This window comes from Gavialis gangeticus, unplaced genomic scaffold (assembly GCF_001723915.1).
Source record: "Gavialis gangeticus isolate Ggan-Ray unplaced genomic scaffold, GavGan_comp1, whole genome shotgun sequence".
NCBI lineage: Eukaryota > Metazoa > Chordata > Crocodylia > Gavialidae > Gavialis > Gavialis gangeticus.
Window position 1 is genome coordinate 6,082,746 of NW_017729004.1, and position 22,130 is coordinate 6,104,875.

A 22,130-nucleotide genomic window follows, 5' to 3' on the forward strand; every position below is an offset into this window, starting at 1 on the left:
ACAGTCACAAGCTGGCAGAGGGGAGATTCAGGCTAGATATCAGAAGGTGCCACTTCACGGTCAGGGCAGCTAGGGTCTGGAACCAACTTCCAAGAGAAGTGGTGCAGGTTCCTACCCTGGGGGTTTTTAAGAGGAGGTTAGATGACCACCTTGCTGGGGTCATTTGACCCCAGTACTCTTTCCTGCCATGGCAGGGGGTCAGACTAGATGATCTGCTCAGGTCCCTTCCGACCCTAGAAACTATGAAACTATGTATAAAAATACATTATGTCAGACATGTTATTTTATTTTGTTATTTTAAGACACAGAATTGGTCTCAAAGTTCAGGGGAAGTGAAACAAGTCAAAACGTCACATGGGAATTGTCACTTGAAGACTCTACCAGTTTCATTTGGCTGTAGTATGACCCTTCATTGCACCTGCTATTGGTAGGGATCTATCTAGATTGAGGGGAGACTTACCAATTTTCATGGTGTTAAGTTCTCATTCTGTGGTCATTTCATGGTGGCCCTGCCCGTCAGCATTGATTGGCGGAGAGGCCCTGTGGGGGAGGAGGGATGAAGGCGCAGCCACCATCTTGATTGCTGGCTGCCCTTTGTGTGGCCTTGCCCCTTGGCGCTGATTAGCGCAGAGGCCCCAGCGGGGGAAGAGAGACGAGGGGGCCATAGCTGTCTTGTCTTATCTACTGCTCTTTGTCCCACCACACCAATTGGCGCCTTCCCCTCCTGGCAACGAGGACTGCTGGCTTCCACTGGGGAGCCAGCATTTCATTTTCATTAAGTTTTTGTTGTTGTTGATTTTGCAGATTTCGTGGACACTCCTGAATTTGGTGGTTTCCATGAAATCTGTGAAACCACAAATGAAGTAGGTCCCCAGTTACTGGTGCACCCCAGTGAACCAAGCGCCGTTGTGCTGTGTGGGGATGGGTGTACTGAACGGTGTGCTAGGTGACCCGATTTGCTTTTCTCGGGGGGTCCCAGGCATTCCAGCACTATTTGAAAAGACCCTCCAGAACCAAGAAGCCGAGGAGGGCTCCACTGCCACCCTGCACGCTGAGCTCTCAAAACTCGATGCGCCAGTGAAGTGGCGAAAGGGCTCAGTCCTGCTCCAAAGCGGTGCCAAGTATGAGATGAGGCAGTTGGGATCTCATGTGGAGCTCCTGATTCGTGACGTGCAGCTGAAGGATGCCGGAGACTACACCTGCGATTCTGGTGATCAGCAGAGTACTGCATCGCTGCTGGTAAAAGGTGACGAGGCATTTCCTGTCCCTTTTTACACATTTCGGGTATAGTTTGAATGCGTCTGTTCTCCATGTGGTATGAAGCTCGAGGACTCTGGAGCACTGAGCACATCCCCTCGGCACCCACAGTTATAAAGTGTTGCAGCACTTCCATCTGCAGCCTCCATCTGTGACTGTTGCCATAAGCCTAGCAGTGTCTCCATGCAGGCTGTAGGCAGACAGAGGCATCATGGGGCCTCTGTGGTTCTTGTTATTCAGGCAGCTTATTTATGGTATAGGTTCTCCAATGTAACGCGTGTTCTTGCTGGCTGTTAGGATGCCCGGAACAGCAATGAGGAGGCTGCACCACCACAAAATGACCCTTTTCCCTTCCTTTCCACAGTCCTCAAATGCAGCTGCCCTATAACCCCCCGGGGACTACAGTCCAGCAGCTGTGCACGACACCCATGGGACTTTGTACACACCACAAAATTGGCCTTTAAAGTGGCTTAAATGCCCTTTTGCACCACTTTAATGGTGTTGCTGTTTGCATGCTCAGTGGCATATTCCACTTTAGATGACTTTGGTACGTAGCAAGATAAAACACCTCTGAGGTGTTTTAGTTTGCTACCTAACAAAGTGCAGCAGTGCACGGGGCACTGGAAGCCGATGTGTTCAGGGCTTGGCGGGCCCCGCACAGCTCAGGGGTGGTGGGACCCAGCAGCAGCTCATGCGGGGGGGGAGGGGGTATAAATGCTTCCCTCCACAGCTGTGGTGCCCCTCAAGTCCTCCCGGGCCAGGTGCCAGCGGGTGGGTGTCCCCATGCAGCTCAGGGACCACTCAGCCTGCCAGCAGCTCCCTCCTCTCCCTGCTGCCAAAGAGGCAGGTAAGGATCGGGCCCCCACCTTTGTGTACATGCCACGAGGGTTTAGTTTGGTTTAATTCTCCCTAAATTGAAACAGTGTTTTTAAAAACCCACCATTTCAATTTAGGGAGAACTAAACAGTTTAGTGGTGTGTACAAGCAACCCAGCCATTTTGGTGTCCTCAGCACCTGCTGCATAATGGCTGTGGCGTGTACAAGCAACCCCCACATTTATTTCCTATCAACGCCTCCTATATTTTCAGAACAAAACCTCTCTCCCCTGTAACTCTCCCCTCACACGTCATCGATACCAAATTTACCCACTGTTGGCGTTAATGCAAGCAGTTCCTTTACCAGATCCAGCTTTCTGAGATGGGCATATTAAGGCAGATGCTCAAGTCCTCCTTTGTGTTCCAGCAACCTAACTATCCAATTTAGGCACTTGAGTGCTGAGGTCGGTACCCAAATGCAGAACAAAATGCTCATGTTACAGCATGGGCTTCTGCTTCTGGGAACGGTGAGCTGATTTGAAGAAGGCGCTAAGCGGCCAGCCGTTTCTCTTGTTTTGGGCTGGAGTTCTGGGTATTCAGCATCTCAGAAAATGAGGCCTCCTAGATTTGCACCCCAAGAATAACAGCATTTAGGAAAGCATGTAAGGGTTGCTGTGGTTTACTGTAAGCATCGCTTAGACCCAACAAGCCCACGAGGGTTCATTTCTACAATCGCTAATGTTGATGTGAAACGAATTAACCTGTTGTTCCTGCGGGACTCCGATTCTGCTGGGAGGAGGATCAAATGGCACACCTGCGTATGAAAGTCAGCAGACTAGAGAACAGCCCTTGATCAGGGGCATCTCAAAAAGTCAGTTAAAGAGGGTCACAAATGAAGAGTAATTGTGTCTTTTCCTGCTTATCTTGGCTTAGCTTTGCCAGTGCTTTTTATACAACCGCTGCAGAATCAGCAAGCGGAAGAGGGTGGCACCATCACCCTGAGCTGTGAGATCTCTAAACCCAATGCCCCTGTCAAGTGGAAGAAGTCAGGGAAATTGCTGCAACCCAGTGACAAGTATAAGATGAACCAGTCAGGCCTCGTGGCCGAGTTGACAATTTGTAACCTGAAGGACGGCGATGCTGGGGAGTACACCTGCGACACGGGAGACCAGCAAACCACTGCAGCACTGTCTGTGAAAGGTGGGCCTTTGCACTGGCTTTTGACTGATGGATCGTTTTAGCTCATATGCATGGCAGCGCAGTGAAATACGGTGTCATCACAGTGTGGTAAAATAATATCCTGCTGCATCTGGTCCTGGCAGAACAAGAGTTCGGCCTGTGACTTCTGCAGAAGCACAGCAAGGCTCTTAGAGAGTCAAGAGGTTCATATTATTTACTGAGAAATGTTTGCATATTCCCAGAATAATATTGTGGTAAATGCCCACAGAGCTTTGAACATGCCACGTTGTTAATGATGATGATGATGATGATGGGTGTTTAAAACAGGGGAGCGCAGTGAGATGTTTGAAGATGTGCTTAAAACCATTTTAACTTTCTCTGTCAAAGAGCCAGCAGCAAACATAGTGGAGGTGCTAAAGGACATCACCTTGTATGAAGGAGAGGATGCCGTGTTCGAATGCAGACTCTCCCGGGAGAACGTCCGGGATGTGCAGTGGTGCCTGGGGGGGGTCCCTCTCCAGGTCAATGAAATGAATGAGATCCAAGTGCAAGGGAAGCTTCACACCCTGACCCTGCGGAGGGTTACGCTGGAAGACTCCGGTCCCATCAATGTTAAAGTGGGGGCTCATACCTCTGAGGCCCAGCTCACAGTGCAAGGTGAGCAAGCCAACCCCATGAGATGTGTGGTTTCATTGCAATAGTTATTTTCTTACTATCTGTTGACCTATTTGTTTAGATATATGTCCTGCCCTAGGCAGAAAGGCTCAGGGCAGCTTGCAATAAAAGACAAACAACCCACCAAAGCAGCAACAGATTCCCCAAAGGACACCCTAGAAATGCCACCCTACTCCTCCTTTCCTGCCCAGCACCCAGGGAGAGCGGGGCATCCCTCCCATCCCAGCTGTGCTTCCCAACCCCCATTCACATCTAGGTATAGAAAATCAGTCTCTACTTCCTTGCCCCCTTGCCCACCTACTTCCCATACCCCTGCCTCTCACCCAAAGGAGATCCCGCTCCTTTCTCCTGCAGAGTGTCTGTGGCCACCCCCAACATGCATACTCCCTCCCCTCCCCTCAACAAGCACAATAAGACATTTAAAAGAGCCACATCAGGGGGATACCGAAAGCCACTCTGTCCCCAGCCAAGGGCAACACTAAAGGGTGCCCTTGAGTGACTATGGGAGGGCTTTTTTGAAATTAGACTTGTGGCTCTAAGTTTCTCCATCATGTCCTTTCTCTATCTGGTCTGCCTTCTCTTCAGCCTCCTTAACGATCTGGATAGGCCCAGAATCAATCAGGCCTTCTTTGTTGCCCGTTCAGTGAGTTTTGCCCCAGGCTTACCCACCGTTGCTGCCCTGGGTCTGTCTTCCTCCAGCAGGAGCCTTTCCCTTATGTTACTCTCAGGAGTGTGGCCTCCAGCCTGTCTGGTGGTCCTTAAAGGACCCTGTCCCATCTCCCCTGCCATGGGGGTTGCACACCTTTGTTACAGAAAGGGCCTCCAGACTCATCTGGTCAAACTCCCTGCACGAATGCAGGAATGCCATTCCCAAACTATCCCTATCCAACGCTTGTCCAACTGCCTATGAAACCTGGGTATGTCCCTATAGCGACAATCCAGCCACAATCAGATGTCCCCGAGAAAGCACGAACCTCACTCCGACGGCCATAGTCAGTTGTCAAAATGAAGTCTGCGGCAGAATTATCCCGAATCTGGTACAATACCACTTTCTCTAGATGATAATATTCTGCGACTTTTAGGAACGCCAATGACAGGTTGGTACTGGCTGTGGGAGACTTGTGTCCTTACCCCAAGCGATCCCCCAAGCTATATGTCATTAGCAGGGATCCTGGTTTTCTCTGATTTAAAAAAAATCTCTAAGTTTCGATTAAAAAAAAGTAACCCCAAATCCACATTTTTCTGTGCCTTAAATGAAACACCACTAATATACAGATATACATGTAGCGGTGTTTCATTTTAATCATGGAAAATGTAGATTTGGGGTTCCTTTTTTTCAACTGAAAATTGGGGATTTATTTTTTTTAAATCAGAGAAAACCAGGATCCCTGGTCGTTAGTCAGCTCCATGTGGAGTGCAGATCTGCTGTGGTCTACAATACTACATGCTGGGGAACCCGTTCTCATTTTGCATTACTGCAAATCATAGGAAAGTAGGACTGGAAGGGACTTCACAAAGTCTCTAGTCATGCCCCCTGCTCAAGGCAGGATTGTCGCTGACTAAAAAATCCCAGCCAAGTGTTTGTCTAACCTTTTCTTGAAAATGTTCAAAAATGGAGATTCGACCACTTCTGTAGGAGCCTGCTCCAATGCTTGACCACCCTCGTAATCAAAGTTCTTCCTAATCTGCAGCTTAAATTGTCCCAGCTGCAGCTAGAGGCCATTGCTCCTACTTCTGTGTCCTATGGCCACAGAAGAAAATCCCATTTCCATTTTCCTGGCATGACCAATGGAAGATTTCCATCCAACCCAGTTTATCTCCTACGAATGGAATAGACACATGATGAAGTCTCACCATTCAAAGGAGCTGTTCTGAGTTTGTTGTGCTCACAGATATTCGAGTCCCCTGACTCCATGCCCAGCTACATTTATGCAGCGGTGCTGTTGCTCTCTATTTTTACAGAGGCCCCAATAATATTTGTACGACTGCTCCAGAGCATGGAAGCCCAGGAGGGCGATTCAGCAACTCTACGCTGTGATGTGTCCAAGCCTGATGTTGCTGTGCAGTGGAAGAAAGATGCGTCCCTGATCCAGTCCAGCAAGAAGTTTGAGATCAAGAAGGAAGGGACTACGCATGCTCTGACCATTCATGATTTAAAGCCTGAGGACTCAGGGGAGTATAGCTGTAGCACAGCTGACCGGAAGACAACTGCCAGCCTCGAGGTTAAAGGTGAGAATCTGTGCCCATCCGTGCATGCTCTGAAACTAGCCATAGTGCAGTACTATGTCCTCAAGTGTTTATACCCTAAAACTGCTCTTGAATGCAAGGGTTTCATTTCTAGGTGAGGAAAACAGTCTTGCCTTAAGTACCTTATTCTTAGGACTGGTCAGGAAGTTCCTAAGTTATATCTGTGATGTATCAGGTCCCTATTCTGTTCTGGGGCAGGGCTGTATCTTCACAGCCTTCTCCTGATCAATAGGCATCCTTGGAGTCCTGTTCATGATGGAAGAAGGAGGTAAAATGCAAATAGTCTCATTTTAAGGAGAAAAACACAGATTTTCTCTTTTAAGGAGAAAAAAGTGGGTTTTCTCTTTTCAAGGAGAAAAACACAGGAAATGGCAGGTTTCCCCTTGCAGGCTGGCAGACTCCCAGCCTGCAAGGGGTTTGGGGAATGGGAGGAGGGCGATCAGGCGAGGAGTGCCATGTGCATGGGGGCACGGGGCTTCCGCCGGTGGCACCATGCCTCCCTGCCCCACTGTGCCCTGCCATGCTGGGTCCCATCTGCTGGGCCACGGAGGATCCCCTGGGGAGAGCAGCAGGGCAGGGAGCTCCGAGCCTGCAGCGGGCAGCCTCTGTCCCATGGGCTCCGCTGCCTCTGTCCCATGGGCTCCGCTGCCTCTGTCCCATGGGCTCTCTGTGAGTAAAATAAATGTAATGGTGGTTTGCCAAACAGATTTGGCTTTATTTTGTAGATATGGTTAAAACTGCTGTCTGATTTATATAAGCAGTGCTCCAATTCAAATCACTGGGCTTTTTCAAATCCCAAACCTAACTGGCAGCGCTTTGGAAAAATGTGCATCATCCTTGATTTTGCCGAAAGTGGTAAGTCAAAACTGGAACCGGGCAGGTCTGTGCTGCAGCTTCAGAGGCTCAGATGATTTCACATCAGGCCTCGTTCTGATTGTTGCAAACCTGCAGCCTCACCAAGTTGAAACTGAAAAATGAAACCAAATCCTTTTGTGCCCCATCTGGTGTCTTGTTGGAAACCCTTCATCACTCTGACCAGACTTTGAGGACAAAGGCCCTACGTTAGCCTCCAGTGCAAAACTACTCTGTAAAACATTACATTATACATCACCTCACAATATTACCTTATAGCAAGTAAAAGATCGACCAGAAAACTATCCTTGAATCTGATACATCTTGGCTAAGTGCAGACATTTGGGAGGGTTTTGGGGAAGGTTAGATCAAGTTAAAAATGGCCACCAGATCTAACTTAGTTCAGCCTGGCTCCACGGGAGCAATTGAGGGGACAGGCAGTGTCCGTGGGGCGGGGGTAGTCAGCATCTGCAGAGGGATCAGAGGAGCAGGTGGGTTTCACAGGAGTGATCAGGGGGTGGTGACATCCATGGCGGGGGGCAGGTGGGATCTGCAGAAGTGATGATGGGGGCAGGAGGCATCCATGGGGGGATGCAGGGACAGATGGGATCCATGAGAGCAATCGGCGGGGGGGCAGTGTCTGCGAAGCTTGCTCGTGGGGGAAAGTGGGGTGGTTTGGAGGTGACTGGGGCTATTTTTAGCCCCCCAAAGACCCCTGTTCCACCTCCAATTCCCCCCACCTCCTCTGCTACCCCCCACCCCCCATCCCAAATTTCTTGAGATTGGGTGGCCATTTTTATCATGATATAACCTGCCCCATGTCTGCACTTAGCCCCTATGATCAACCTCTCTCCTATCCTACATGCTTATAACCTCATCAGAAGTGAATACAGGCAGACCTCGTCTCACTACCTACAGGAATGCCATTATTATCTGAATTCTTTTCAATGCACTTGAAAAAAGCAAACCTCCTCTCCTTTTGGCTTAATTCCCCCTTTCAAGCCCTACCCGTGCTTTTCAAACATTGGCTGAAGAACGAGGAGGTCGAGGAAGGGTGCACAGCAGCACTGCGCTGCGAGCTGACAAAGCCCAGCACTCCGGTGGAGTGGAGGAAGGGAGACATGGTGCTCCGGCCCAGCAACAAGTATGAGCTAAGGCAAGAAGGGACTTTTGTGGATTTGTTCATCTATGATGTGGGCCTTCAGGATGCCGGGGAGTATACGTGTGATTCGGGAGATCAACAGACCACTGCAGCGCTGCAGGTGAAAGGTGAGATGGTTGCGATGCCGTCCTTCTGCACTGGAACAACACAACTTTTGTTGGTGAACGGTCACTACCATTTCTATGCCGTGAAATGACATTTTAATGTAACTTTGATACAGAGGTTCAATCCACGGTTTGCTTATTAATGGCAGACATAGGGTGGTTGTTTTCAAACAGCCCTAGTTTTATTTTATTTTATTTTATTTTATTTTATTTTATTTTATTTTTTGCATCTTGACCTCGCAGCTAGGTACCAGACAGATTGTCACAGATGCTGCTGGCTGTGGGCACAAACTACTCAACATTTGTGAACCTGAGATTTGCCAGTGGGTTTTGTATACTGGTATCTGGGAAAAAGTATTCCCTTATATTTACAATGGCAGGAGAAGGTTAGCATTGTGTATGTGTGAAGTGTCAGCATGTTCTAGCTCAGCTTGGAGAAGTGGAGAGGCTGCAGTATTTTCTGCTTGTATGTTGTGATTTCAGGAGACTGCAAGAGAGGGAACAGCGATTAATGAAATGGTTTGGTAACCTTCAGTAATCCACACGTGGGCATTATCCCTGCTGTAATTGCTTCTCTGTTGCAGTCCTACCTGTCCTGTTTAAAGAGGAGCTGAATAACGTGGAGTCAGAAGAGCAGGGAACAGCTGTCCTCCAGTGCGAAGTCTCCAAGCCCGATGCTCCTGTTGAGTGGAGGAAAGGCGCAGTGGTGCTTCAGCCCAGTGACAAGTATGAGATGCGGCAGAAAGGCTCCCTGGTTGAGCTAATTATTCATAACTTGGAGGCGGAGGATTGTGGCGACTACACTTGTAGCACCGGATACGAGATAACCCGAGGTTCTGTGTCTGTCCATGGTAAGATGAAACCCATTTTTCTTCTCTGGTTGAATTTCACATTCAGGTGCCTCTTAAGCCAAGAGGCCAGACTTAATTCTCATCTACACAAGTGCCATTCCCTTGATTACTTTCCTGCCTTCAGTGCAGCACCAAACCTGATTGCAGACCATCCATACTTATATTATAACAGAGCTCAAAAACAGTCTGCAATACAAGGTGATCCCATTTACTTGATCAACTAGTTGCTTAGAGCTACTGCCTTGAAAACACTAAATACGTTGTTAGTGTGTATTGCTGGTTATAATCGTCCTTGTTGTTCTTATCACTATTGTTGGTGTGTTGTAGCAGTGCACGTAGCCACCACACTTAAATCACAAGCCAGAGTACCTGCCACTAAGGGTATGTCCATAAGGGAAGGGGAGCGCCATGCTGGGAAACGCCATGATCACTTTATCTACACCCTAGATCTTGAACCAGAACCAGCGTAGCCGTGTTAGTATGGCTCTGCATGAAAGCTAATACACTCTGGTTTTCATAAGCAATGACATCTTGAAGTGGTTATACCGCTTCTGGTTTGGGAGGTAGCATGGCTTGTCTCAGCACGGTGCTGCCTGATGCCACCTAGACACGTTCTCAGACACCAAATAGACACTGAAAGTTTACAATCTCAGCGAAGATGATTGTAACATGCCGGACACGTTGGGAATTGGTCAAAACACTGTTAAAGTGTCTGTGCTTGTGAGTGGGTAAAGGATGTTCATGGGAAACAAACCTGGAAGTAGATTGTAGACCCCTTTAAACCAATTAAGCACTAAGTGCTACAAGTTGGATTCTGTCGGGACCACTAGAAGTGTCGGGACATCAGTCCCGTGGAAGCAGTATGTATATGTTTTTTGCTTTGTGTTTTTCCTTGGTACCACTTTTCTCGCTCTGTTATGCAGAAGAGGAAGCACAGATAGTTTGTGCTTTAAAGAACACGGATGTCTTTGTGGCGGAGTCAGCCACATTCACCTGTGAGCTCTCGCGCCCGGGCATCCCGAATGTACAGTGGTGGCTTGATGGAGCTTTCCTTCAGAACAACTCTATGAATGAAATCTCAGTGCGGGATGGGAAAATCCACACTTTAACCCTAAAGGACCTGGGGTCCAATGATTCGGGGACTGTCACCTTCAGAGCTGGGTCCCTCGTATCTTCAGCTAAATTAGTAGTCAAAGGTACTTTTCTTTGGAAGATGCCAATGGCCAACTCCAGAACCGCTCAACATACTAGTGCTTATGCCTTCTGGTTACCCTTATGAAATTCCTCCAAAATAGCACGCTGTTCTACCAGTAACATCATTAGAAGGCCATGAAACCATGCTTAGTCCTGAAGCCTCTACTCAAGCAAGTTGCTCTTATTCATGCAAGCAGAAGCACCAGCTTCAACAAATCTACTACTTGGGATTGCTTGAGTAAGAGATTGCAGGATCCAGCTTGCTATCTTACAAGAGGCAGCAAAATTCACTTGTGCAGAAAATCAAGGACGACAATCGAGCCTTCCCATTGTGGCACCAGGGTTTTATTGTTCATTATTACTATAATATGACATTAACCGCTGCCCTGCCACTGCTCTACAAAAGATTGAGCCTGGTTCACTAGTATGCTGCTTTGCTGCCAGGACGGTATAACTGCATTCAAATCAATGCATTCCTAGGCCCACGAGCCTGGGAATACAGAATTTAGAGTGGTGGCTCAATGGATCTCCATGGAGTCAAGTTGCAATAATGTCAGGGTTACATTGCAGAGAGTAAGGATCAGTAATTTATCATCCATGTACCATTAGTCAGCATTGTACTGGTAATGTTTTGTTGCTTTTTTTACTTATGGTGTAAGGGTAACCACAAATTGCACATAAAACTGAGCTTAAGACTTGCTGGTAAAGAAATCTAGTCACAGACACTTCTTGGCTGGTTTTCAGGAAAGCTGTGACAGTTCTGGAAGTAGGACAAAAAATAATGTTCCCTATCTTTCTCGTAGGCAGCTCCTTTCCAGTAACATTGGGAACTATCTAGAAGTTAAAATTTACTCCGTGTTGGTTAGCTAAACCCTTTAACCCAAGAGTAGTCAGAGATGGAGAACGGCAGTCTGGGACCACCATCAGCTTTTCTGTTGGCCTAATGTGTTCCTTGCTGTACCATCCATTTTGTGTGAGATTTGCCCTTTGGAGATAAGACAACAAATTCCTCGTGTCTAACACCAAAGGACACTATTCTGAAGCCCAGAAATGGCATGCATATTTGCAATGCGATTTGAATTGTCTAAGGACAGAGACTCTGATTCTGCAGCCTTCCAGGAGTACAACTCAGATGGATCTGCTGCAAAACATAAATAAACAGATATTGTTAATTGTTTTGTACACCTCATTTTGTAGCTTAGAAAAGGACATCAGGAAGCTTGTAATAGTGGGAGGTTTTATGCACCCAGCAACGCCAATGGGATTTTTGCTACAGATTTGAATGGGAGGAGTAGATGGCATATAAATAGAACAGGAAGGGCGTTTAAAAGAGACCACGCAGTTGTTAAACCATGCTCAGTAATGCTCCATTTGCTAGGAAGGTAAAGCACTAGTAATATTCTAACCATGCTTGTATTAACAAACACTTTTCTACACTTTATCCTGGGCAAAGATGTCGAATGATTGAACTATCCCTCTCCCTCCCCTCTGCGTGCCCCATTTGCATTCATTCCCATGTTATCATGAGTCTTTCTCCTTCCCTCATTCCCATTATTCGAGTGTAACACCTGTTTATAAAGGGGCAAGTTCCATAATAATTCAAATTTCAAGACATGTTGGCTTCTTTGGCCCTTACTATATCCATTATAACAGCAGTCAAACATGGCCAGGCCTTCATGGGTGTGCCAAGGGCTACAAAAGGATGAGGGCTGCAGGAGCTGTGCCTCTCAGGACAAAGGTTGTGGAGAGGCCGATGTTTCAATCTCCATTTTGATTTTTGACAGATTTACACAGTACATTACCTTTGAGTGCTCAAATGGATGACAATCCAAAGTTCTTAGAGAGGCTCCCCAGCCCAAACTCTAGCTTCTTTTTGTGAAGCTTACAAAATCTTGGGTTCGATTAGGCTTATGGTATTACCCCTAGCAGCTATTTCAACAGCAGCGCCTTACAAGGCAGTAAAGACTTTGAACCTTCAACAGCGGCTGTGCAGATCTCCACTTTCTCAGGGGAAGCTAGGTCCTGGGCTCTGGTCCTGGTGCATTTTGCATTGAATAGTCTTTGAATAAAGGCATAGACAGGGGAGCAGGGGCTAGAGCCCAGCCAGGGCTCCTGTCTTTCTTTTGCTCACTGCCCCTTTGGCTTCATGACTATTGGATTCTTTTCCACCCAGGGGCCTGGCTTCAACATGAGAGAAGGGTGCCATCAGCCCAGCCCAGCCTATAGCCGGGTGGCTAGGACACTTTCTGGGAAAGTGAAAGGTGCGAAGCTGAAGATGATCTTTAATTCAGGTGTCCCACTTTCTGGGCGAGTGCCTTCCCCATCAGGCTGCTAGGCTAAAGATTTGGTGGGTCCCCCTCCTCTGCCATTTGGGTAAGCAGCATCTTCCCAGGGAGGATTAGGGTCCAGGGGCATGTCACGTGCCGCCCAGAGGGGCAGGAATTCACATGTCCTGTTTCTTGAAGGCATATCGCTCCTCTGTGCTAATGTGCAAATGGCTTCACATTGGCAGAACGGGAGAGTTATGCCCACTGTGTGGCTTGGAGTGGGATCAGCCTTTGGTCTGAGAAAGCTTTGCGCCTCCCTGGGTGGAAGGTGATTACTTCCTGCGCGGGCAAAAGACCACTACGTCGTAGAGGTCCAGTAGGACGTGCGCCATGGAGCTTTCCTTTGGCAGTGCTGTGTGTTTGGTAATATAAAGTGCAAACACAATTTTATCAGAGTTTTTTAACAGCTGGAAGCTCATCATTTAAGGATTTCTAGCCCTATTTAATCATTTGGAAGTGCACCACAGCCAGTTCCACGTTTCAGTAGAGACTTACCTCCCGTTCCAGTTGAATTAGGCAGCTCAAGCCCCTGCAGTCGTGCTGAATATTTTCATCTTGGTGTCTCCATTTTGTTGAAACTACTTAAGCATCTACTTAAATCCATCCATTGCACCCTGCAAACATTTGGAGAAGCACTGACATGCTCAAGGGTGGCTGCTTTTGTGTGTCATTGCTTCGGGGGGTGGGGAAGGGCGTCATGGAGATTAAGTGAATCGTAAGAGATGCTCTCCACAAAAAAGTAGCATCGGTGAGCTCTTTGATATTTGTGCTCAGATTTGTGATGTGAACACTCCTCACATGCCACGCTTGCTTCCACGCTGCTTGATGCTGACACAAGCCAACACTAAACGTGCTAACTAGCAACGCCTCCGGTCAGCCTCGAGTTTGGGATGTTGTGCTGTTTGCTTCCTGTGCTACGCAGGCGCTGTGCTTGTCAAAATCTAAGCTGCCATCTCCATAAGGATCTACTAACGCATGTCCCTCCTGACCTATTGGTTGACAGATCCAACCATTGAGGTGGTCAGTCCAATGCAGGACATTACCGTTGATGAAGATGGCACGGCAGAGTTCATATGCCAGTACTCTAGGCCAGTGCAGGCCACGTGGAAGAAAAATGATCAGGAAGTTCATGCAGATGGGCAACGAGTCATTGTGGAGCAAGACTGGAATGTAGCCAAGCTAAAAATTAAACCCGCCCTTCCAGAAGACACTGGCATCTATTCTTGTGAAGCTGGAGGCACTAGAGTGGTGGCTATGCTTGATGTTCAAGGTGAGGTCTTCCAGCCCAGAAGGAAGACTGTCAGTGTGATTGAATAGAAACCAAAAGAAGACCACAGCAGCAACGGATATACAGTGGCAAATCATGACCTACTCATTGGGTGTTCATTCCACTACCAACAACAGTGACAAACATATTGGGCAGTTAGCGCAGATTGAATGTGGAACTGTGCAAATTTCCATTGGAATTTAATTCCAATTAATGCCCCTGTATAAATCCACGTGGGCATAGGTGGTCACCCTTGCTCTGCAATGAACTGAATTTGGTTCTAGCACTAATCAAAGGGATATGTCCTGCTGAGTTATTGTCATGGTATAGAGGTGATGTTGCTGGACTTAAGAAAACAATACTACTACTGAGCCCTCATGTAATGCTTTTTTGCATACAAAGTGCTTTAAAAACGTTAATGGATTAAGAGGCATTTGTTTTTATTTTCAGTTGATCTAATCTACAGCTAACCTAGCTTGAGTAATATAGCTAATGAAAATGTCGATTGCTTGAAAAGCATTTTCTAATTGGTAATTAACTTTTGCAAACGTCCTTGGGAAAGAGACAATGGAAAAATAGAAGAATTTTTTTTCTGTAATAGTGCACGATTCTGCTGAACCCCGCAGGTGTTTTACTTTTGAGTTGAATGGGTTCAGGGTTTGACATCACATATATATAATCTTTATTAGTGTAAATAACAGGTGTGAGGATCAAAACTTTGCATTTGTTTCTGACTCAGTTACTCTGAGGGTGAGTTCAAGGGTCACAATTTTTTTCTCTCTAGCTGAGGTACCTGTATCACCCCAAACAGTAGTATACAAGTGCCTTGCAGTCTTTCTTGTAGGTATATATTCTCAATGTAGGACAGAGTGGGAGCATCTACATGTGCAATTAGCATGCCCGGATAAACTGCACCAGTGTTTATTGCTCCCAGGTGCAGTATTTCCACGTGCGCCCAGGACTGCAGCACTTTGAGCTGGGCTGGCAGAAGGCCCAGGAAGTCAGCCTGCAAGCTGGGGGCTCCTCTGATTTGGCTCAACATGCTATGGAGGGGCTGGCCTGGGGCATGAGGGTACTTCAGTGCAGGGCTAGCCAGCAAGCACCTCTGCACTGTAGCGCCCTTGTGCCCTAGCCAGCCCCAGTCACCATCTACATGTGTCGCGGTGGAGTAAATAACTCCACCATAGGACAGTACTTGTGTCAAGCAGTACTATGCTATGGTGGAGTTAATTAGTTTACTCCTGCCTGATAGTGCTGCACATGTAGATGGTGACACTTTACTGTGGAGCTAAATAGTCAACTCTGCAGTAAAGCACACGTGGAGATGCACCCAGTGAAAACTAAATATAGGTCCAGATCTTATTTCACTTCTTAGTGGACTCGGGCATCTAAAAGTAATCTTGTTCCCTCCTGCTCAAATCTCTGAAAAACTGTTAAAGCCTCTACTTGCGCAGTGTGCTGTCATCTTAGCCTCGAGGCCAGGTCAGAAAAAGAAGCAAGGAGAAGGAAAACCAATCCATTCTTGCATTAATGTTTTTTTAGGGACTTGAATGTGGCAAATTAGGATTATATTTAGCCACCAGGCCTACTAAGTGGAACAAGAAGTGACTTAATTCCAGGAAAAAATTGCAAGGGACATTTTCAGGCCTGGTACTGGGGATAAGTAGAAGGTGTTTTGAACAAGAGTACCATGTGCTTGCTGGTATTATCTCCCAGCAGCAGTTTACAGGGCCTTGACATGCAATGGCTGCAGGTGCAGCCCTGACTCCCATTGACTTCAGTGGGAGTTCAGCATGGGGAACGGCTGTCCAAAAAGGTTCACAGCCTACCAGGGTGGATTTGTTTGAAGTCAAATCAATTTAAATTATGATTTAAATCACTCGATTTAATCATTCCTTTCTACAAAAAAGTGCATTCTTGTTGTTTGCTATCCTTTATTCATTTAACTTTTTGAAATTCTGCACTTTCAGAGAGAGGTAAGGACTTGATTGTGTGCGTACAACTTGCAGAGAGACAACAGGGCCAATGGGTGGGTAATCAGGCCTGCTATCTCCCACCTCCATATACTGCTTTTAACAAGGATGTTAACATCCCCTCTCATCTCCGTACACTGCTGTTAACAAGGATGTTATCTCTGGAGACAACAAACTCCCCTATGCCCAAAGAAGGGTGTTCATGCTCGAGAGCTTACAAAGAATTTTTCCAACTATTTAGTTAGTCTAATAAAAGATATCACATCTACCCAAAATACCTTGTCTGCCTATGATCTTTGGAGACACAAATCCACAGTTTGAGGACTGAAACTAAGCAGCATAGAGATGCTGAATGGGATCTTCTAGACTGAGCACTGAGTCCCATTGGGTAGAGTAGTTTTATTTAATCTTTACTAATCTATACAGGAGCCTCTGGGAACCCTATGAGATTATGCCCCTAATATAGTCCATGGCCTGTTGTAACCTATTTATACAACTTCTAAAAAGGTAACATGAATATGTTGTCTCAAATAATATATAATTAGAAGTTATAATCCCTATTCCATGATGATGTCTTTGAGTTTTAACATATCCTAAATTAAAACCCCAGTGGAGCCACCTACCCTGCATTTGGGGGCTGGACTTGATGATCATCCGAGGTCCCTTCCAGCCCTAATGTCTATGAACTCTATGAAGACTATCTTTATATGTTTTCTTTTTAAAAAGCATCTTACCAAAAAAAAAAAAAAAAAAAAAGATTAAATAAAAAAATCTGACTTGCATTTTTAAAAATCCATTTTTTTCCCCCAAAAATCATTGATTTTTTTTCACCCTGAAGCCTACCATTTAAAACAGAACTCTACCAATCGCACCTGAACACTCCAGTAATCAAAGTAAATCAGGATCAAAGCTGTGGAGCACTGCTCACATGTGATGTCTTAGTAACTCGTTTCCTACCATGTGCACAGGGAATTCTCACTTCCGGTTAGCAGGCCCATTACTATGATCAGAAATAGTGATGTTTCCGATAAGAGGTCTGATCTCTAGCGTCCTGTTTAGGTTCAGTCTGTGTCATAGATACTAGTCAATCATATGACGTTTGTCAGAGAAACATTATTTATTATAGCATTCTGCGCTTCTGTAGTGCCTCCCTTTTTAGGGTCTGAAGGCTTTTAATAAGTATTAATCCAGTTAGTCTTCAGAAACCCTCTAGGAGTTTGTCTACATTTACGTTAGGAGTCTAAACCACAGGGATGCTAAATGACCGGGATAAATTTAAACAGGATTGGATGCTGCCCCTAGCTCCAGTCTGGTGCTCGAGCCACAGCACCATTGTTCTTCCCTTTAAACAGGCATGTTGAGAAATGTTGGTGACTTAATTCTGCTAGCAAATAATCAGTTCAGTATTAATATTCTAGGTGACAACCCATTGCACGTGTGAGATGTCAGAGTGACTAAGGAAGCTGCTAAGCAGAAATGGTTCGTGACACTGTTATAACATGAGGATCCTGGCATGTAATTCATATAAATACCACATGCAAACTGCTTACCCAGCGGTGTGTGCAAAAAAATTGCTATACTGTAAAATAGCACATGCCTAGCTTGCCTCTGCAGTTAGCCTGGCTGCACGCACAAATTGGGTGGGTGCATCAAATGGATTACCTACACATGAAGTTGGTCATGTAGTTGCAGTTATTGTGTGTGCACAATTTTGCATGCACACTTGCTCCTACACTCCGATTAGAAAGCCAGGCTCTGCATGTATTTCAGAGGAATTTAGGAATATATTAAAGGCTGGTGACTGTAAAGATATCACCTATTTAAAAGCTTGTCATTTTACAAATGTTCCTTTAAAGGGCTTTGAAAAAGATTAGTTCGCCTAGTTATCAGGTATCATGGCATTGCCAACAATAGTCTCTTCCTGAAATAAAGGTATGGCATATTTTGCATGAAATGTGGTAAAGTTTTAACCCAAGCTGTCTACCCAAATGTGCCCAGCAGTGCTATGCACTGTACTTGTGGAGGAGGTTGATAAGAAATGCTTCCTATTTTGCACAAAATGGATCTAATTATTGTCTTGCCTTGGCCATGGCTCTTTGTATCATTTGCCCTTGAAAAATGGACCTACGCATATAAACTGTATATAATTCCTTTCTTTTTTCATGAAGCCAGTGGTCAGGTTACCAGATAAATGCTGATTAGACCCAGAAGGATTTATCAATTCACTATTAAGCTACATCACTGCTGTGGACTTTTTTGAAACTCTAAGTTGATGTGACAATATCATTGAAATTAAAAGGCGAATCCACAAGATAGTTTTCCATGTATGATTTTCCTTGCATTCGCTTGTCCAGGAGATGGGGATTATTTAGGATGTTCCAAGATGGATTAATACTTGAATGTGTGAGAGCAAAACAGCTGATGTTGTCTATCATTTCCCTTTTGCTTTAGCCAAGAACAGTATTATGCAGGGTTTGGAGAATGTGGAAGCAGTAGAAGGTGGCGAAGCCCTGTTTGAATGCTACCTTTCCAAACCAGAGACCTACAATTATAACTGGCTGATTGATGACGAGCCTGCCAAAACTGCAGAAAACGTTGAGATGGTTTACTTTGAAAATGGGCGCAGGCATCTCCTCCTGTTAAAGAACCTCACTCCCCAGGACAGCTGCAGGGTGACATTCATGGCGAGCGATGCAGTGACATCCGCCTTCCTGACGGTGAAAGGTAATGCTGATTCCCTGGGGCTATGATAACAGTCCCCAACGAAGCTTGAATAGCAGCATGGGTCGGTCTGCTCCCTGCTTTACTTCTGTTCCTCAAAGAGAGAAGGGTTGCTGAGTTTTCTATCTGAGTTTTCATGTTCTGCATGACATGGCCATCTTTGTGAGCTGCTGCATATGTCACACAGTGCTAATGTAATGTTAAATGAGCTAGAAGCAGGCAATACCTACAGGATTAGTGAGTATCCTAATGGGACATGAAATAGGCACTTGAACACTTCACGTCATAGTTACATCATCATCATCACAGATTCCAGCGTTTCAGAAACGTTGGGAACTACAATCAGCTTGTAAAGCTGCTTCCTATAATAGACCAGAGCAAAGGCCCGAGTCAGGTCCATCTTTAATTCACTGGATTTTATATTGTTTTAACACAATACAATAAAGCCTTGGCGGTCCAGCTCCTGAAGGCTTTGCCGTTCATAATTTCACTGCATAACCTAGGTTTCAAAAGAATATCATCAAATGACTATGTCTCAGGATGCATCAAGTAACTCCGATCTGCCAAACTTTGCTTCAGTACTTTGGAGTCTGATTGTGTGTTTTTTTAACTGCAGGATGGCGCCTGGAGTTTTTGAAGCCCATAGTTGATACTGAAGTCCTGGTTGAGGACCAAGCTACATTTAGCTGTCTTTTAAGTGAAGCGGTGCCAGTCAGTGAGATTGCCTGGTATATTAATGACATGGAGATCCAACCTGACGAGAACTGGGAAATCCAGGTAGATGGTAACAGCTACAAACTGATCCTAAAGAAAGCCCAACTGCATCATTCTGGAGAGGTGACATTTGCATCAAGGGATGCCATTGCATCAGCCAAGTTATCTGTAATAGGTAGGTTCACGCATTATATATTTCTACCAATGCTAGCCATTTGTGCTTGAATCCTCAGCCTTCAGGGCTAAGCCTCATCACTCTGATTTTCTTTGCAGTTGTGCTGGTTTCTTTTCTCCTTCCAGCTTTTCCAGAACCGACAAGATTCTGCTGCACTATTGCGCCCTGATTGAAAACATTTTGCCTTGTTAAGTGAAAATTGAACCAAGCTAATGATGAGAAATCTTTTCTCAATATTAGCTGAAATCCATTGTTTTGTGATGTATAGCTCTTCTGTATGGCATGAAGGAGAAGCATGCAGAAACCAGTTCCCTAAGCAAATGTGCTATTTCTTATTTAAAACAATACTCTGCAAACTCCCCAGCTTTAGGGAGAGTTGAAATAGTAAGTCAAGAAAGAATATCGATTTAAAGAAAAAAAAATCTTACTTTCAGTATGGACTTTCACGGTGAGTCAGTCTTTCTGATGTTGTAGTGCGTAAATTTGCTGTGCACTTATAGCGTATTGCTTATATTTAATGACACATCAGTTAGTGTTCATTTAAGTCCTATAGGTCATATTGGAGCAAATTTGCAATAACGATATCTAATTTTGGTGCATCTGTATTTTAGGAATCCTGAAATTACTGGGCATGGGTCAAGTGGGTTGTTAATCTTCATGAGTTGTAGCATGAACCCAAACAAGAAGCTGATTGATTGTCAATCCAGGCTTTACCCATTCAAAGCAGTGTTTTGGGTTCCCAGGATTTAGAAGCTAGCGTTGGTATAATTTATCCTGCAGTTTTGTGTTATGTATTATTTCAGTGACCAAACAGTAGAAGGCCACTTACTTGGTCATTGGCACTAAAGAGAGTTATTTCTCTCTTCTAAGTCAAAGTATATGTTGAATGGTTATGGGTTATTCTTTGGGTTAGGTGGAGTGTAATGATTAGTATCCAAGGAACCTGTAGGGACACGGTTCTGGTGTCTTCTTATACTCTTGTTTTATTTACTATTTTACATAGGGAAAAACACCCCAAAGACAAAAGCCTTGGGGCAGTTTCCATCAGATCTATTAGAGAGATTGTGCAGTCTTGTGATGACTCAATTTCCATTAAGGCTAGGCCTGGAATGACTCAAATCTGGGCCTGACCATCCCTTAAAGTTGGGGATATTCTGGCCTGATCTTTGTATGTTAAATTCATCTCTACTTAGTATCTGATGGGGCAAGATGGCTTTAAATCTCTTAAGAATCAGGAAGGTGCTTTGGTAGATATTAGGCCATCTGCAATGGTTGGTTGGAAAGCATTGCTTGTTATTTCTAGGCTTTGGTTCACAGCCTAGCCTGAAAAGAGTTGTCTCTTCTGCAAAGACATGTCTTTTTCTTAGACCCAACGCTGCTTACATTCATACCAAGAGAAAAATTGAATGTCTGGCTTAGATGTTTCCTCATTTCCTATATAAGGGCTTCTTGGAGATCTTACTAAAATGCAGCAACCCTCTTTTTCTTTTGCCATGCGTCGCTGGAACGTTGTTGTACCCTCAGCCCTCCCTGATCCCCCTGAAGATCCAGAGATTGTAAGTAAGAGCAGCCATTCTGTAACTCTGTCCTGGTTCACCCCCCTGAGCAACGGCGGCTGTGGCATCCTAGGCTACAATGTTGAGAGGAAACTCCCAGATAGTGGTTGGCAGCTGTGCAACGAGGAGGTTATTCCAAACACCGAGTTTGTGGTTGACAACCTCAGGCCAGGAGAGCCCTACCGATTCCGCGTTGCTGCCATCAACAAAGTGGGTGTTGGCAAACCGGTGCACATCCCTCAGACCGTGCAGCTAGGTGAGAAATGGAGATGCTCCTATGGCGCGTCAAGAGCTGGCCCAGGCCTGTGTTTCGCATGGCATGCCTGCTTCCACGCACACGCAGGGGACCCCGCCCTGGAGTGACGAGACTACACGATGGCCTCTTTCCATGCTATGATGCAAGCCCAGTGTTGCCAGGTCCAGGAGAGAGGGTGGGAAAAGTGTTCCAGGCTGAAGCAAAGCGAAACCTGCTGCGTTGTCTATCTGTTCAACGCCTTTCTTTCCAAGCTGCATCTACCTGCCTTGTGGCCTGCAATGCATCTCTGTGTTTTGTCTGATTGCCCTGATGGAAATCGGATGCAGTGGTTGAAAAGGGGCATGCTGGAATGGCTATGTCATTGTGTGATTGATGGTACCTCCGACTCAGGATGCATGCAAGGAGAGGCAGTATTGCCTCCATACTATGCCCCTATGTCTCTCTCACTTTCTCTCTTTATAATATTTGTGGATTTCTTGTGTTTACCACCTGAAACACATAATGGTGGATACTGATTTCCAGTTGGTTCAGTATCTTTTTCTGGAGCCCTCCACATTATAAAGAGACAGAGTACCACTCTTTCACTGCTCTCGGTGGCTGTCTTGTAATGATTCTTTCTACCACCCATCACAAAGGATCTTGTTTCTTCCTAAGCACTATTTGCTTTCTACTGTTTTTTCTATTTCTTTGTCGTCTATTCTTCTATTCATTTTTTATATCTTTTTTTTTTTTACAACCTTGGCTAAGTTATGTGAACATCCAAACACCATATTTACTCCATGTTCCGGCTAGACAGGTATTACAT

General features: G+C 45.6%; 1 protein-coding gene across 1 annotated transcript in view; it reads left to right on the forward strand.

Moving 5' to 3' along the window:
• The window catches only part of OBSCN (obscurin, cytoskeletal calmodulin and titin-interacting RhoGEF), a 287,786-nt gene that overhangs the window by 182,895 nt on the left and 82,761 nt on the right, over positions 1-22,130 (forward strand). The window contains exons 57-62 of the mRNA XM_019507926.1: positions 980-1,246; positions 3,006-3,272; positions 3,639-3,908; positions 18,355-18,627; positions 19,241-19,513; positions 21,038-21,325. Of these exons, the coding sequence (XP_019363471.1) occupies positions 980-1,246; positions 3,006-3,272; positions 3,639-3,908; positions 18,355-18,627; positions 19,241-19,513; positions 21,038-21,325 (1,638 nt within the window). The remainder of the gene's footprint in view (positions 1-979; positions 1,247-3,005; positions 3,273-3,638; positions 3,909-18,354; positions 18,628-19,240; positions 19,514-21,037; positions 21,326-22,130) is intronic.